Raw genomic sequence first — 17,028 nt, 5'->3', positions numbered from 1 at the left:
TCCAGCTTGTTCTTGTCCTGGGCCTGTTAGCACAAGACTAACCACAGGTAAAGGCAGCTGCAGCCAAACCTCCCTACCCGCACGGATGGGGATAAACCCTCACACCTACTCACTCCCGACCTGGCACACCTTTTTCCTAGAACGGTGGAGATTAACCCTGACAGTCAGAGCCAGAGGAGATTATTTCTGCACCACGGGCAAGGGCTAAGGCAGGTCAGCAGGGCACGAGAGGTCCTTCTGCTCTCGTTTATGGTACAGAGGGACCAGCAGCTGAAGGGAGGCGTTTGGGTCTGCGTGCACAACAGCAGAGGAAGCTGGATGTCCATTTGGGAGACGGTTCACGGGGACGATAGGGGTGTGTGTATGACAGGAGCCTGATTCTGCTTAGCACTGTAAAGGTTAACATGGGATGCCAGGAATGGAGACTGACCCCAGGCACCTTCTGGCGCTCCCACAGCCCAGAGGAGAGTTGAGCACACACGAAGAAGGGCCATGGCTCCACGCTAGCTTGCAGGGACGCATCATGATGCGTTGGGCACCATCCCGTAGGCTTCATACAGCGTATTGAGAAGTTCCTGCTTTTCTTTCTCGGGTAAGAAGCTGGACTGAGCTGCATTGATGTTCTGGAAAGGCAGACGGGGAATAGAAAGATGTTAAGGCACATCGGAGATGAAGATGTGGCTGTACACATCCTAACCTATCTCCAACCATCAACGAGCCAGGGAAGGTGAAGTTTCCACTCCGAGATACATTTCCACAGCCTCATTTCCCAGGGTAACTGCTCTGGCCCACCACTAGCAGCAACCCCGAAAGGAACAAGGCAGGCACGAGGAGGAGGCCTTTAAGTACTCTGGAGTTTGTAGGGTACACACATTAGAGCTGTTCCTACACTCCAGGTGTCCCTTTGTGCCAACACAGCTGGTGGTGACAGCCTGACGCGTGCTGCCATGACAAAGCCCAGCTGCACAAGGTCCTCTCCAGGGACCTTCCTTTTGTTACACAGAGCCAGGACGGCTTTTGCAAGGGCAGCAAAGGACGGCTGGCATTCAGGGACCCCAGGCTCAGAGCTGCCCTTGTTCTCCTGCACCCGGGGAGCCAGGTCTACAGTAGGGGCTCCTTTTCTGGGGGGCTCCAGGCAGGCCAGCACACCCTTCAGTGCATTTCCAATTCCAAGCAAGTGTCTTTGCAGACATGGAGGTGGCAGTCATGAGCATGACTGAATGCTAACCAGGAAAGCTCCCTGGATATGCAGATAAGCCAAACTCCCAACAGTTATCCTGTCTTTCTGCTTTGGGTGAGTAATTCAGAAAACTAACAAGTAAAGCCAGGTTTTGGGATGTATTGAAAACACATAAGTGGCTGCGCACCAAGCCAGCAGTCGCTTTGTTTTCAGTTCAGTTTACAAGTGCAAAACCTGCAAGCTCTTTTGCATATGCGGAATCTTACTAGCTTCAGGGCCAGGCCTTGAAATAACCTCCCTGCAATTCCAAATCCATGGAAAAAAAGCAACTGGCACCTTCCTTCCTACAGTTAGATCTGTTTTGAAGACTCTGCTAGACCGTTTCCACCCTAACCTGTTCTCCACAAAGCCCAAAGCAGCCACATGGGGGCTGCCACCCCCAGGGCCCCCGCTGCAAGAAGCCGCGCTCAGCTCCTCCTGCTCGCTGCACCCCCAACAGGATTTTATTTTCCCTGAAAACTCTCCAGCTTATAAAGAAAACAAGCAGATGTCTCTGGGCTTCACCAGGACCCCTGCAGAGCACCAGCTGAGGCCAGCTTACCATTCTCTTGAAATCCTCCTCGGTGAAGCCCATGTAGTCCTTCACTATGCTGTAATCTGTGTCAATGTTGGAATTGAAGATGAGGGGGTCATCGGTGTTTATCGAATAGTTAGCCCGATCCTTCCTAAATCTGTAAGGGAATATAAAAACGGCGGGCAAAGCTCTGTGCGTGGCAGTGTTCATGCACTTTGCAGGGTGAGATGTGGTAAAAGCAAAAACCTCCCAGCAGCAAGGAGCAGAGCGCGGGGTGCCTGCTGTGTGCGGGTCCGGGCACCCAGCTCTTACCCACCTGCACCCCTGGGACGTACCACTTTGTCCCAGGTGGTTTGCATTTCCCTCACACAGCAATAAAGCAGCTATAAGTAGCCAGGATTTGGGTTAATGACTTTGAGATTAAACGTTACGCGTGTGTCTTACTGCACGGCTGGGTGTTTCCTGAAGTCCGGCAGACATGCTCCAGTCAGATAACTGGACCAGGGGCAGACCTGGTTGGGGGAGTTAAAACAAACATGAAAAACAGCATCAGCCACACAGATCTGAACTGCAACTGTGAACGCAGATAGTGGTGAGCAGGCAAACCAGAAGGAGGTTCAGGGCTTTGTTCACGGCCCGGGGAGCTTCTACCCTCCACCCAGACACGCTCTGGTACCGCAGCCTGCTTTGTGGGATAATTCTGCAGGCTTGAGGTCCACAAATCAGCAAATAAGCTGTCCAAACCACATCCTCAGCCAGAACAGGATCCGTTTCCTCTGCCACACGCTTGCTGCGAGCTGCTGCGCGCTCTGTGTGGCCCAGAGCCCGGCCAGCAGCCAGGCACCAGCACCGCTCCTGCCGCGGAGCTCGGGGCACCCGGCTTCCACTGCAGGGCGTCCTCACCTCAAAGTGCATTTTGGTTCTCAGCAGCTCCTTGTAGAGCTCGGGGTCCTCCAGGACGTGGTAGCCATGGCCGATGCGCTCAGTCTTCAGGAGATACACTGCCTGGAAAGCATGGGGGAGTAGCTACAGCCTCTGAGCCGAGCCACGGCCCAGCTCCCTGCCCGCCACGTGAACACAGAAACCCCTCGGGATTCCCCTGGGGCTTCCCAACCCCAGTGCCCTGAGCAACTCGTACCTCCTTGATCATGGCAGGCGGCCCGGCCTCCCCAGCGTGGACGGTGCGATGAATGCCGCATCGTTCGGCTTCCTGAAAGGCGAGGGAGGAAATGCTTCGGTGCGAGGGCAAGGTCAGCAAAGCTCCGGCACAGCCAGTGGGCTCGGCTCCCGGAGCTCCCGGCCCACGAGGGGTCAGGACAGTAAGACCAGCAGCAACAGCACTCAGAAAGCTGGGTCATCTCCCACCCGGAGCCCAGCCTTGCTTCAGGCTCTTTTAATAAGCACTGGGCTGTCCCCTCCCCAGAGGACAGCAAGCTCGGGGCGCTCCTTCCTCCACCCACTGGCCTCTGTGCATGGACTCACAGCAATTCCCATCTGTGGGGCTTCTTCCTACTCCAGCAGCAGCCAAGTGGGGGGATTTAAAGCTGCTGGGGCAGGGGAGGTGATGCTCGGCAGCCTCAGGGCTTTTTGGCTTGATCTGCCTGGCGCTGTGCGCTTAGCTCCAAGCTCTCAGGATGCGGTTAGGCAGCGATGTCTGCCTTTAATCACTGAGATACAAACATGGGAATAGCTTTTCTATTTAACAAAACATTTTTAATTGCTAAAGTTAATTTTTAAGCTCTCCCAGCTGCTTGTGGTCTGGGTAAAGTGCTGCATGTCGCCTAGCCAGGAATAACTCAGCGTGTGCTTTCTTAGCGCTTCTTTTAAGAAGCTTATTTGACAAACCTCGTAAGCCTCCTTATGGCCAGAGGTATCCTCCACCTTCAGCGACTCGTCTCCGGCCAGGTCTATGGCCACCACGGAGTCGTTTCGATACTTCTTGCAGAGCTCCACCACCTCCGGAGACCAGCCTGGAAGAGACAGCAGCAGGATTCAGGAGAAAGCTTTCATATAGTCACACTTTGAGAATTTTTTCTAAACACGGAAAAAAATGTGCTTTCATGGTGTGGTGTCATGGAATAGTTTGGGAGGCACCTCCAGAGGTTCCCTGCGCAGCAATCACCCTGCCCTGCTGCACAGCATCCTCCACTCCCCCGGACAAGATGATGGATGCTACTTCTGGTGAAAAGGAGCTGCACAGCCTCCTGGAAGGCTGACCTTTAACACACGGTTTTATCTTTTTGGCATCAGTGGGAGAGAGTAACAAACGGCTAACAACCACTCAGGAGTTATCTCTGATCAGGATGCAGTACAATCTCTGACAAAGCAAACACATCTATTAGCTGATACTTCACCTACCCTTAGCAAAAAGGCCAAGAAACAGAGATAAACTGCAGAGTTAATAATTAACCGGCACCTGCTGTGCATGTGCAGTCCTGAAGTCATATGAACACACAAGAAAATGGGTTCAACTGCAACTTCTTTTATCACCAGTTTCGAACTCGCCAGGTTAGAGCCATTATTTCATTGATAACTGAGATGTAGCTAGCTCTGGCTGGTATTTCTGCCTCTCTCTTGACACTTCCTAAGTTTCAGGGTGGCTTCCCAGGAAGAGCTTGTGCCCAGAGCCACCTCTTCAGGTAGCACACGCACAAAAATGCAGACTCAGCTGTTTGCAGGAGGAACTCCAGCCGCTGTGCAAGCGCACGCTGCACGTGCTGCTGGCTGCCCCCGCAGGCATGTGGGACACAGGCTCACAGCTTCCAGTTTCTACAAAGAAAGAAGTTTTCTTCCTAGAAGCCAGAAACCCAAGGGTCAGGATTTCAGATTATTGTTTGGTCGTCTTTTTTTTTTCCCCCCCCATCTCTACTTGGACACCCTCAAATCTTCCAGTTTCCAGGATTTATTTATTTATTTATTTATTTATTTATTTTGCATTTCTAGGAACAAATTAGCTGTGTGTTTGTTAGAAAAACTTTCTGCCCTATTAAACCTGCCTAAAATTTATCAGGATCTGAAGGCATTTGTAGCAAAGTTTCAGCGTAAGACAATTACTGCCAGACAACTCACTCCTGCTTTGCTTCTCCCTAGGTGAAGATGCTCACAGAGCTCAGCAGCCCAACAAAATGCTGAGAATTATTTTTTTCCTATTCTGTGTCATAGTACCTGCTATTGAAGAAGTTCAGAGCTGCTTGTTTTGGGAAAAACACTTTATATTTGTGACTTAAACATGTTTTACTTGTTTTTCCGGCTTAAACCAACAGTGAGTTAGCAGCCAGCAGATTCTCTGGCTAACCCACGCTGGGGCTAATGAAGGAGCGTGCCGCTGCAGCGGTGTGATGGTGAGCTAGAAAGTTTAATTTCTGCCTCCAGAGCTGTGGGACATCAGCCTGGCCCTCCTCTGGGACCACTTCTTCCCAAAGCAATGTGGCCGCTGGCTTTGGCAGTGGCTTCAGCCAGCCAAAGGAAAGCTCCGAGCCCCGGGCGGGGAGCGAGGTAGGAGCAGAAATCCCAGCTCCCACAGGAGAGGCAAAAAAGAGCTCTGTGTCCCTTTAGCAAGGCCTCCAGCTGGCTCTCCTGACGCTGGCTGCACCTACAGCCCCGCTTTCACTTCCAGCGGACCCTTTATGAAGGGTAAGGGAGCAGAGGACCCTGACCGAGAAAGAACAGCCCGTTCTCGGCACCATGCGGTCCCACATCACACACAGGGCCACGGGGCCGGTGCTTTCCCCTCATTTCCGCAGGGACCTGAACCCAGGGGACATCCCCCCCCAGCCGCGCGTCAGGGAAGGGGAGCAGAGCAGCAGGGGAGCTGCAATACATTACTTGGCATATGGCGCATGCAGCATAGAATAGACCTGGCTTTGATGTGGAAATCCCTTTCTCCATCCTGCAGTCCCTGATTTACGAGGTGAACAACTTCATCCGGAGTGAGGTCTCCCCTGTGGGGCAGAAGAGGCGGTAGTGAGAGGCTGGGCACCGCCTGGGTGGGCGGGCAGGAGCTGCAGGGACGAGAAGTCGGAGACCCCACAAAGCCCGGGCCCCGCTGGCGGTAACATCCCCGGGAACCCAGCTGGATCACCCCGAGCAAACAAGCACATTTTGCACCCACGCCACGCGGACGTGTCTAGGACGATTTAGAAAAGCCTCAGGGAATTAGATGCCACTGCTGCTTGGGCACTTCCGCAGCAGTAGGTGCCCAAAGAGCTCTGCACCCAAAGGGCTCCCTCCTTTGGGAGGGAGCGCTGCAGAGCACCTGGGCCAAGTTTTGGCCAGCGAGCCACGCAGGGGCAAGGCGAGACTTCGGTCACCGCCTGTCCAAGCAAACGCCCCGAGGAGCCGAGCCCAAGAGCCTCTCGTTTGCCAGGGCAACTCATTAGGATGCACAGCCCCCTGCAGCGTGGCGAGCACAGCACGCCCAAAGCTACCACGACACGTCCTGCAAGGGGCCACCGAGCCCAGCACTGATTTAATTAGCAGCACGCAGCAGCGCGGGGGTGACATTTAAACAAGGGAGCAGATTGCCAGCCCCTTGCAACACTGCCCGCTGGCTCAAACTTCTACTTTGCAGGCAGGCAACCCCTGTCCAAGCCCTGCTTCCCCCTGTCCGAGCCCCGCTTTCCCTCGCAAGGGGAATGGCTTCAGCCAAAAGCTCAAGCGCAGCTGCCTCGCACATACTGAATTAAGCGCCTGCAGCAAGGCGCATCAAAACACGACAGCACACAGAGGTATTACAAGAGGAAAAATGCTACGGACAGGGCAGGGAGAGGGAAAAGTGCCAGAGCTGGCTGCACCGGCGGAGCGAGCAGCCCCAGGTACCCAGAGGTGCTGGCTCACCCACGCGGGTCCTGGCTCCTGGGTGCTGGCCAGGGAGCTCGGGCAGGGGCATATACAGGTACAGGGCAATTAAGTTAAAGGCCGTGATGAAAGCTTACTAATTAACGTGCTGTGGCAAGTTGTGAGAGGGAAAAAAAAATTTATTAGTCTTCACATCTGACCGCGTTGCGACACTTTGCCTGCAGCTTTTCAGGAGAAAGGATGACGGGGTGGCCGAGTGGAGCCGAGCCCACCCATCGGCACGGCCCTGCCCTGCTGCCCCCCTGCCCTCCTGGGACGGGACGGAGGGGATGCTCGGGGGGGTCACTCACTCGGCTTGTCCCCAGGGGATGGGGCTGACGGAGCAGTTGGCCAGGAGGTGAGGGCTGTAGCGGACCTCCACGTAGACGACGCCTTCCTTCGCTTTTGTCTCCACCAGCTCGTAAGCGATCCTCCGCACCGCCTCGCGGTCCCCCCTGCAGGGACAGCGACGGGACCCGTCAGCCCCCGGCACTGGGAGGGGACCCGCAGGGACGCCACCGAGCGCGGACAAGCAGGCAGGGGGTACTTACGCGATGGCAGGCATGTAGTGATTAAATTTCTCTAGAAACTCGGTAAGCGACAGCGGCGTATTGTAGCTGATGTGCTTCAAGAGGTCATCAACAGTGTCGCCGGGGAGAGGAATCCCTCTTTTCCTGGAAAACAAGTCACGTTTTACCAATGGGGAAGGCTATCGTGTTTTTAAGAGGTCTCTAAGCGCGGCCTTAGCTGGCAGCATCAGCCTCCGTTTCTTCACAGAAAAGATATGGCACAAGCTGTCCTTCCAAAAGCTCCTCGCAGACGTGGCCCTGGATCTCCGCGGGAAGCACGGCGATCCGAGACACCAGCAAAACACGAGCACATCGAGATGGAAGCCCGGGGTGACCCAGCGGGCGCGGGGCCAGAGCACATTTCAAGCTTAAGACAGAGCTCCTCGGGAGGGGCTCTGCATTATTTCTTGGCATCTCCCCCTTCTCGAATTGCCAAAATTCCTTAGAAAAGTTAATTTCTACTTATGGAGGCTCAAGGGCCTGGGAAATGACAGGGAGGTGTGCGGGCTCAGGACCACCCGGCTTTGCTGCGGGGGAGCCCGGCCCCAGCAGCGGCACAGGGGGGTCCCCGCAGTGGCTCCCATGGGGGGCTGCGGGTGCCAAAGCCCACCCAAGCTCTTCATCATCCCCATGCACCGTCACCTGCCTGCGGACGCCAGCCTAAAATCGGGAATAACTAGACATTTGGTTCTAATCCTCTTTCCTTCCTTCCCGGCGCTGCCGCGATGAGTTACGGCTGGCTGATGGATGTCTCCCTGCTGACGGAGACCAAACCCCAGTGACAACTCCAGCGACCCGCCGCCAGCAGCTGTCCCGCGAAGCAATCCGCAGGAAAGCGGCCTGAACGCCGCCAATCCCGGGCTGAGCGAGCGCTGCTCCTTTCCCCGTTCGGGCAGAAAGGAAAGCAGCCCCGGGCGCAGCGTTCAAAGGCAATCTGTCCGGATTAAGTTGCTGGCACTCAGTGGGGGCCGCTCAGCGCTGCCAAGGCATCAGCTTTCCCCCCCGCCTTGCCCTTTCCACGGCAGTGACACATCGCTGTCTGCTCCAGGAGCTCTCTGCCCGCCCGGGGGATACCAAACACGGAGCCCTGCAGCCAAGCTGCTCTCCTGCCCCCCTCCACGCACCCCCAAAGCATCACCAGCGGCAATGGTGCTTCGGGATGACCCTCAGCATGAGGATGCTGAGGCTGGGTCTCTGTTGAAGCAGGGTGGTGGATGTGGCCACCATGGCTTTGGAGCTGCTGTGGAGCCCAAACCCCCAAGAACTGCAGAGTTCAGGGCTGCCCCTGGGGGCTCATGCACCCCAGCAGCTTTGTGCTACCTGTACGCGTCCAGCCACCACCTGGTAAATTGATTCCCAGCTCTTTGCCTCTAAAAATAGACCACAAACAGCTTTGTATGTCCAGGGTGAGGTTGTAAGGCAGTGTCCTGCACTGCCCCTTGGCTTTGGGGTTTGTGTACACACTTGTTTTAGAGGCTGCAAATAGCACAGCCTCGCTCCACCCCAGCTGAGCACCGAGGGCTGGCAGTGCCGGGGCTGCTTAAAAATAGGAGGGAGCTCAGCATGCTCCTGGGGAACCAAAGTTCCTGCCCTAAGCAAGCAAGGAGCAGGGGATCCTCTGCCAGGTGCTGTCTCCTCCAGGCTCCTGCTGCCCTGCCAGGCACAGCATGGGCAGCAGGGACCCCACTTGTTTGCCCACGGGGACTTTCATCCCCGCACCACAGCCCCGCAGCTTGAACCTGATGCCACAGCGATCAAGGGGGATGTCTTCGACCCGGCCTCTGTATCCAATTGATGAATCTGTGGCCATTCCCAACAAAAAAAGCAGCTTTAGAAAGAATAGCTCCCCCAGGATCACTTTGCCCAGGAGCCTGCTGGGCTCACAGGATGCCAAAACCACTTCCCACCCTCCCCAAATTGACTTCTTCCCTAAATTACCAGAGCTGTGCTTAACAGCTGTTTCCTGAAATCTCTAAGCTTGACACATCCTTGATCTGCACCTATCTGCTACTACTGTCCCTTCACTTTTTCAAAAATCTCACCGGAGGAAATCCTAAGTTTATTCTGCCTCCAGCTACGGAGCCAGGTCCTCGCCCCAGTTACTCAGCCAAAGCTAACCAACTACCCACAGCTAACCCATTACTCACAGCTTTCTTCCCCCACATACTCACTTGCCAAAGTATAGGATTGTTTCTGGTCTAATGGCTCCATCCAGGTGGATGTGAAGTTCTACCTGCAGTAAAATAAAGAGAGATCAGTGATGTACTCTTAGAGCTGCAGCAAAAGCTTACAGGTAGGCGGGTGGTGCTAACGCAGGTATAAATGCAGCTAACAGAGGGCAAAGTCATGAAAAGGAAGCGCAAAACCATTCAAAAAAAAAGATTATTTTTTAATATCTAAGTATTGTCCAATTACTTTCTTATTCCTACTGCAGGTCACAGATTTAATAGATCTTGCAAATTTATCGTGTCTTCAGTAATCTGCACACTGCTTCAGGAACTGTTCTATCCATACTTAGCTTGCATGGCTTGGAGTTTGGGAAGATTAAAAAACAAAAACAAATAAAAAAACAAACAACAAAACCAACCCTCAAACAAGCATCGATTAACTTGATAAGAGCATCATTACACAAGAAGTCAGGCTTCACTTCCACGAATCTACTCCGGGTTTATTGGTAATTATCTGGCATTATCACAGCCTGCAGGATTTCTAATGCTACACACGGAGTCCCAAGGTACAAGGTGCTGTAAACAAAAGGACAAGAGCTGCCCCACAGTGCGCACAAGCTTCTTTCAAAATAAAATGGTTAAGTTAAAATGGGACAGTAATTCAGGTCACGTTGAAATCCCGTTTCCTTATTATTCCTTAAACAATGGATTTTGGAAGAGGAGCCACAGAAAAGAGCCAGCTTTTTCCATTAGGCAGCTGTGACTTTGGAGGGACATGACAAATACATGACAAATGTAATTTGGAAGTTGAGCTGGGAAGGAAAATCTTAGCTGTAAAACGTTACAGCTAGATCTTATTTCCAGAACTGCCTGCTTTTAAGCAATAGAATAGCCTACTATATATATATTATATATTATATATATTAAAGGAAGGACAATCTGAAGCACAAAGCAGTTACTGGGAAGGAATGGCTGCAGGACCGGCTTTGCTCATTCCAGGTCTTTCAGATGTGGATGAGTTGAGGCATCTGAGTACTAAGATGCCCAGAGACAGACTGCCACATTGCATGGGACACGACTGGGGCCATTACCACCTAGGAAATAGGTTTGTAAGAGGTGGCTCAGGGACATTTTCTCTAGTCCCATAACGCCCCGTGCAAGCCAGGTGTGCTTGGTGCCCAGCTCACGGTCAGGGTTTTCAACAACCAGGGCTGCTGCAAAAGGCCAAGGCTGCTGGGGTGCAGCAGCACTCAGGTTTGGAATATGCGTGGGATGGCCGTGAAGCTACTGCTGAGATGGTACATGCAACGGTGCAGCAAACACCGGGATGCAAAGTGCAGGCACCAGGCTCGGGGCAGTGTGAGCCACCGACCCTGTGCTGCTGCAGCCAGCCAGCCCAGGGGCCAGGAATATGCCCACAGACGTGGAAGGCTGTAAAAGGATATTGCTGTCACTTCTCCTACCCTTAAGACACGATCTGAACCTAGAGAGATGAAGATTTTTAAAGGGCAAAGCTTGATCTTTCCCCCTGCCCGGAGTTGTGCAATTCTGCTTACGAGGACTAAATGTCCCGAGAAGCAGCAGATAAAATAACAGGCTGTGGACACGATCCGCGCTGCCAGATGTGGACGCCTGGCACGTTTTCCACTCTTGAGCTCTGATTCCAATTTCAAAACCATGCGAGCTCCATTCCTTGAGGTTTTCAACAGCCCTTGTGACCCTCCTGGTGGAGTTACAGGCTTGAGACACGCTCGCACTGATAGGAAAACCCAGCAAGCTGAACCCACCGGGGTCTGCATACCCCAAACATCTCTTGAATGTTCCCTACAAGAACATCCCAACGTGACACTTCCAACAACGGGAAAGCAAATTTAGTGGTGTCCTTCACCATGCAAGCCACCTCCTGCTGCTGCAAGTGAGATGCTCATGAAGCAGCAAGGCTCTGACACCAGCGGGCTACTGCTCCACGAACGTGCATTTCTTGGGGCCTGGAGGTACCTAAGCAAACCGCTAAGAGCCTTGGACTCATCCTAAAACTTTGTGGGGTTGATCCCAGGGGTCATTTCCTGCAACTAGCAGCTAACGTTGGCTATTTAGATTCCTGGGACATTTAGGCAAAGAATTAAAAGCAAGCCCACGAGGGCGAACATGAGGGCTCAGCTTCCCAGCTGCCTCCTGCGTGAGCTCCGCAGGCCCCGGATCCGCAGGAGGCTGCAGAGCTCCGCTGCAGCTCTCTTCTTCTGTGTTTGCTCTGGGCAAACAAAGCCTAAGACTTTTGCAGATGGAAGTGGGTGACACGACCTTGCTTTAAGCCCAGTGCCCAGATAAAGATGAAAGAGGTTTCACTGAGCCATGGCTCCATGAGATGCTGCCTGAGCAGAGGCCAGGCGGAGCTGGGAGACCCACACACAGGGATCTCACCCCGAGCCCTCTGGTTTATCTGAGGCACACGCATTAATGGGGATCTCCACATTTGGTCCAGGACCTGAGCAAGTCAATAAAATCCCCCCAGTTCTGCTAAAGAGCGGTCCAAAGCCCAAGCAATGAGTTCAAAGGACACGAAATGCCCAAACGTGTGTGCTCTCGGCACACAGGACTCCCAGCAAGGCTGTCGCAGCAGACAGCACTTGCCGTTTCTATGCAAAAATAAGCAGTTTTAGATCAGCCCCAGTGCCTGGCACACTAGGGCAGTTATCAGCAAGACGTTGTGGCTTTAAGCAAAACAATGCTAAGCTTTAAGAGTTCTGGCTTGACCTCTCTCTTCTGAAAACACTGTCATGTTTTATTTTCAGCCTAATAACCTTCAAAATAAACTCAAACACAGAATACGGTACTGCAAACAAACACGTTCCAAGTCGGATTATTTTCAATTTAGTAAAATGAGGAGGAAAAAAAATTAAGTAAACATTCAAAGCGTTTCCAGCTACAGCCAACCCACCAGCACTTCTCTCTTATTCTACAGTTTGCTCAGCGGACTGCGACAGATCAGTTCGCTGCTCAGCTTGCCTGCTACGTGGCATGAAAAGCACCATCCAGCCTGGGGCACTCGAGGGAGTTTGCAAACCAGGTGTTTGTTCTTTTTCCTTTAATTTTGTTTTGATACAATGACCAGAGTCAGCTGGTTGGGGCATAAGCCGAAGAGCCCTAATGCCAGGGTAAAACCTTCGCCTTTTTATTTTGATCATTTCTAGCAGATGTTCATTGATAAGCCAGGCAGCTCCTGAAGTTTCGTCATTTTAAAACCCTAGCAGTGACTTTGGCAAGGATTATTTATCAGCACATTAAGAGGTGATAATCTGAGGTTTGCTTTATTGATTTCAATAACTGAGTGATTACAGCTCTAACTGGTCAAGACACAAGGCAGAATAACAGTAACAGAGATCAAAATTCCACAAGAGATAAGATGAATGCTAACCCCTGCAAAAAGAATGAACTGTGTTCCCCAAATATAGATTATTTTTTTCCCCAAATATAGATTTTTTTTTTCCTGGGAGATACACTCCCAGGAGCTAAGCTGTGAACTTCATAACCTCGCTGTAAACCCTCATTTTGGAAGCAACACGTGAGGCTGGACCAGGAGGGATGTAAGGCAGAAAAGACACGGTATTATTCCCAAACCTGATGAAACCCCTAAATGCCTACTGGCGGACAAACCTGGGGGTTTGAATCTTTAAAAGAGAAACAGGTCGGACTGCAAGACCCAGGCGACCTGCTGCTCCATGCAAGAGATGTTTGTGCTTTCTAGGGAAGCATTCACACGGTGTGTTGTGGCTTTGGTGGCTGGCCAGGAGGATGCTGAGCGGCGTTTGGTGCCACCCCTCATGGCACCAGCGACTCAGCCTCCCTGCACAGAGCTCCTGGTGCTGCTGGGCCATGGGATGCTGATAAGAGAAGGGGGCTCTGGGGCATCCCCCAGGGACAGCAGCGCCGTGTCCCTGCCTGAGCCGTGCGGGGCTGGGAGAAGGCAAGCCTTCGGAGCAATAAAACCGAGTCCTTGCCCTTCGAGTGGCACCAACCGGCCTCAATTAATGCCATCACTGATGGGGTTATCAGGGAATGTGCCTGCGCTGCATACTGGAGCACGAGCACCCACAGCAGTGCTCAAAGCACGGCAGAGCCCGATGCTGCCGGGGGTCCCCAGTGCGCTGCCAGCACCATGGCTCAGACAGCACCGAGCTGGCTGTGCCGAAATAAACTTCAACCTCCTCAGGGCAGCCAGCGGAGACCTCGTGCGAGGGAAAAGCAGTGTGAAGGCAAGGGGTGCCCAGCCAGGGAGTGCTGGGAGACCGGTCGTATCTCTCTGCAATTACCAGCAATTTATTATTATTATTTTAAGCTTTGCACCCAAGACAAAAGACCTGTACTATCTGCTCAGCACAGCTGGGCAGCTCTGTCTTACATAGCGGGAGGACAGGACCCTAGAGCAGAGCTGGCACCTTCAGTGACTCCTGGATTGGGTCACTTGGAGCTCTCCTGGCCTTTGATGGGGACACCGACATCTACAGCGAGCTCAGGGACACCTCTCCCAGCCCCCAGGCAGGAAGGACACACTGGATACAACTATCTTACTTTGGATGGGGGTCCCCAAAACACCCCAATGCACACTGTGAGCCCCGCAGCAGCTTGTCCAACCACCTGCCCAAAGCAACCTGAGCTTATTTCGGGAGCAGCCAGCAGCAGGGCTGCAGTGCCTGTAATGGGGTGGGGGCCAGACACCAGGAGCTCCCACTCCTGCCCCCCACAAGGCTTTTAGGGCTGGGATTTCAGCTGCGTCAGGCTCCCCATTTTGATGGCAAGCTGAAGGAAAAGCCCCCAGGTAACCCACAGAAGTGGCGCAGGGTGACCTGCAGGATGAGTGCCACATGTCCCCAGCCCCCTGCACGGACACGGGCTCTGCTCGGGGTTCGGAGAGCCCGGCCTCAGAGGGAAGAGGCTGATGGTTGGTGTCCTCAGTCTTTTCTGCTTTTTTATGGCCTACGATAAGCAGGGGTCAAAGTCACCCCGCGGCAGCCCCAGCAGCTCCCTGCCCGCCCGCTGCAGCAGCTGGGAGTCAGAGTGTTCCCGAAAAGCGGGCGGCAGCCCCGGCCCCTCGCCCGGTTACCAGAAACGTCCCTAACGCACAAAACTGGCCGTTCCCAATCGCAGAGGGTCCCAGGGGATGAATAGGGGTGATCAGGGCTCATTAACTGACTTCAGATCTCGTTTTTTTTTCCCAGTCCTGACTTAGCAGGTTCGCAGGACTGAAAGGGACTGCCTGACTCATGAAATCCGGGCTCGTAATCGCCGACAAGCAGACAGCACAAGTTTGACCTTAGCGCACAAACACGGCGTGGTTTGCCCAGGTCTCTCTCTTCTGCATCCTACTATCCCACACAGAAAAATCAGGAAGAAACACGACTGAAAGGAGAACTTAACTTGCTTCTTTCGGACAAAAATGTAAAACCGCTGGGGTAAACCAACAGCTTTTGTTCTCAGCAGAGCTGATGAAATGGCAGCGTCTCCTAAAACTGAAGTGGCCTGAGAAAGGCTTTAACCACCCACAGATATCAGTGCCCCCTGAATTTCGGTATCAAGGTTTGCCTGCTGGTGCATGGGTCGCCTCCCCTGCGAAGGAAACCTCGGGCAGCAACCGACTGCGGTGTGCGTCAGACGTGCGCATGGAGGTTTTTCCAAGTACACCGCGCTGCTCTGCTGCAAGCTCAAACGGAGAGATAGCTGGTTTGGGAGTGGTGGGGGATGCAAACAGTAGAAAAAAATATAAAAAAAACCACCCACTCAAAACCACGCTCTGAGGTTTTCAGAGGCAATCTTCTTCCCCAGGAAAGCACACACACTTGCTGCCTCTCACGTTCTCCCAGAGCTGCTGGGAGACCCCACACTGCTTTCTCTGTCTCCTCTGCCCCTGCCCACAACCCACGGCGCCCAAAGACACCCAAAGAAGAAAACCCCTTCCCCATGTGCCAGCTTACCCAAGACCACAACCCAAGAGCAGAGGTTCCCCGAGGAAAAGGTAATGCTCTGCCACCAGGTAGGAGGCTCTTGCTGAACACACCTGTCTCATCTTCTTCCCTCTCACCTCTTTTATAACCCGATTAAGAAGCACATTACTAGATGATCCTATCTGGGGGATATTTATACAGCAAACAGTGAGACTGGAACGATGGAGCACCCTGCGATAGCAACCACCGAGGTGGTATCTCAAGAGTAACAGAACTGAGCGCTTAAGAGACTGAAGAGAAAGAAGAAGAAGAAGAAAAAAACTAAAAGCGGTGGGGCTGCCGGCCCCCGCAGGGACTTGCCACCCGCCCAAGAGACCGTGCCCAGCGGGGGTCCCAGCGCCTCGCCTGCCCCGGGGTGCACAGACCCCGGCCGGCACAGGCGGGTGGCACGGCACGGCACGGCACGGCACGGCACGGCACGGCCCCGGTGCTCGCCCCGGCTCCCAGCCGGGTGCACGACGGCCGCGCAGAGCCGGTGCACGGCCGGCTCCCAGCCCGGTGCACGGTGCGAGGACCTGGTGCGCGGGGCAAGGACCCGGGGCACGGTGCACACCGCACAGTCCCGGAGCACGAGGCGCAGACCCGGAACAGGGCTCCCAGCCGGCTCCCAGCCCGACAGCACCGCAGCCGCCTCACCTTGGGCCCCTCGAAGACCGCCAGCCCCTGCTCCATGCTGCCTCCGCCGCCTCCTCTGCCTCCGCTGCCTCCCCCGGCCGTGCCCCGCCCCGCTCCGCCCCGCGCAGCGCCGAGCACCGGGGGGGGGGACCCGGGGGGGGCCCCCGGGGGCTCCCCGCCCCGCTCCGGCACCGCTCCCCCCAGGCGGGGCTGCACCGGGCCGGCACCGGCTGCGGGGACAGAAAGGGAGAGGACACATCCTGCCCTGGCTGCGGTGCTCAGCCGGTGCGGGGATGCGGGTTTATGGGGGTTTAGCCCCAAAAGAACTGCCTTGTTCTTCGGTTTTAAAGTATTCAGCCCTCACTCCCCTTTTTCTGCTTGCGAAGGCGCTGCTCGGCTGCTCCCTTGTTTTGCCTGATGGCTTTTCAGGATTTTTTTGGGCCCATTTTACATCTCCTGCTCAGAGTTAATTCTTATTTTTAGTCCCCCAGCCACGTTTTCTGCTTTACCTCCTTCCTTGCTCTCCCCCAGGAGAGTGAGGGCGTTCGCCCTCGTGGGCTTGCTTTTAATTCTTTGCCTAAATGTCCCAGGAATCTAAATAGCCAACGTTAGCTGCTAGCTGCACGTGGCAGCCCACATCGCCGAGGGATGGTGGGGCAGAACACCCTGCTCCTCCCCGCCTGCAGCACCGGAGGAAGCCGAGCTGCACTCGAGGAGCACCCGAGGGTGCAGGAGCAAGAAAGCTGCTGCACGCCTGGAGCACCCGCAAAGCAGCACCCATCCGGCACATGCCAAGCTGCAAGGCAGTGGTCCTCCCTGGTCCTCTGCAAAACGTGCCCTGGGTCCTGAGCTGCCCAGAGGGCGCTGAGCAGGCAGGCAACGTCCCACAAATCACTGCTGAGCCAGGGACCTTGGTTTTGTCCTGCCCCACTGGAGTTCACCCGCTCAGGTGAGGCTGTCCCCAGCCCTCGGGGCTGATCTGCGGGGAGCTTTGGGCACAAAAGCCACAATATCAGCGTAAAACCCGATTATTACTTGCGTGGTATGTAAGCACACAGAGCGCTTGGAGCCGCAAGTGTGAGCGCTA

At 54.3% G+C, this 17,028-nt stretch overlaps 1 protein-coding gene across 1 annotated transcript; it reads right to left on the bottom strand.

The window, feature by feature from the left end:
- Positions 1–232: 232 nt before the first annotated feature.
- On the bottom strand, positions 233–16,068 carry ADA (adenosine deaminase). Its single transcript, XM_040576001.1, has 11 exons — positions 15,963–16,068; positions 9,331–9,392; positions 7,142–7,264; positions 6,902–7,045; positions 5,580–5,695; positions 3,600–3,724; positions 2,893–2,964; positions 2,658–2,759; positions 2,199–2,266; positions 1,782–1,911; positions 233–623 (listed from the first exon to the last, which is right to left on the bottom strand). Exons 1-11 carry the CDS (start codon positions 15,996–15,998, stop codon positions 522–524), a joined length of 1,080 nt encoding a protein of 359 aa, XP_040431935.1. The 5' UTR covers positions 15,999–16,068; the 3' UTR covers positions 233–521.
- Positions 16,069–17,028: the final 960 nt, after the last annotated feature.

This window comes from Cygnus olor, chromosome 16 (assembly GCF_009769625.2).
Source record: "Cygnus olor isolate bCygOlo1 chromosome 16, bCygOlo1.pri.v2, whole genome shotgun sequence".
NCBI lineage: Eukaryota > Metazoa > Chordata > Aves > Anseriformes > Anatidae > Cygnus > Cygnus olor.
This window is presented reverse-complemented; position numbering and strand designations above follow the sequence as displayed.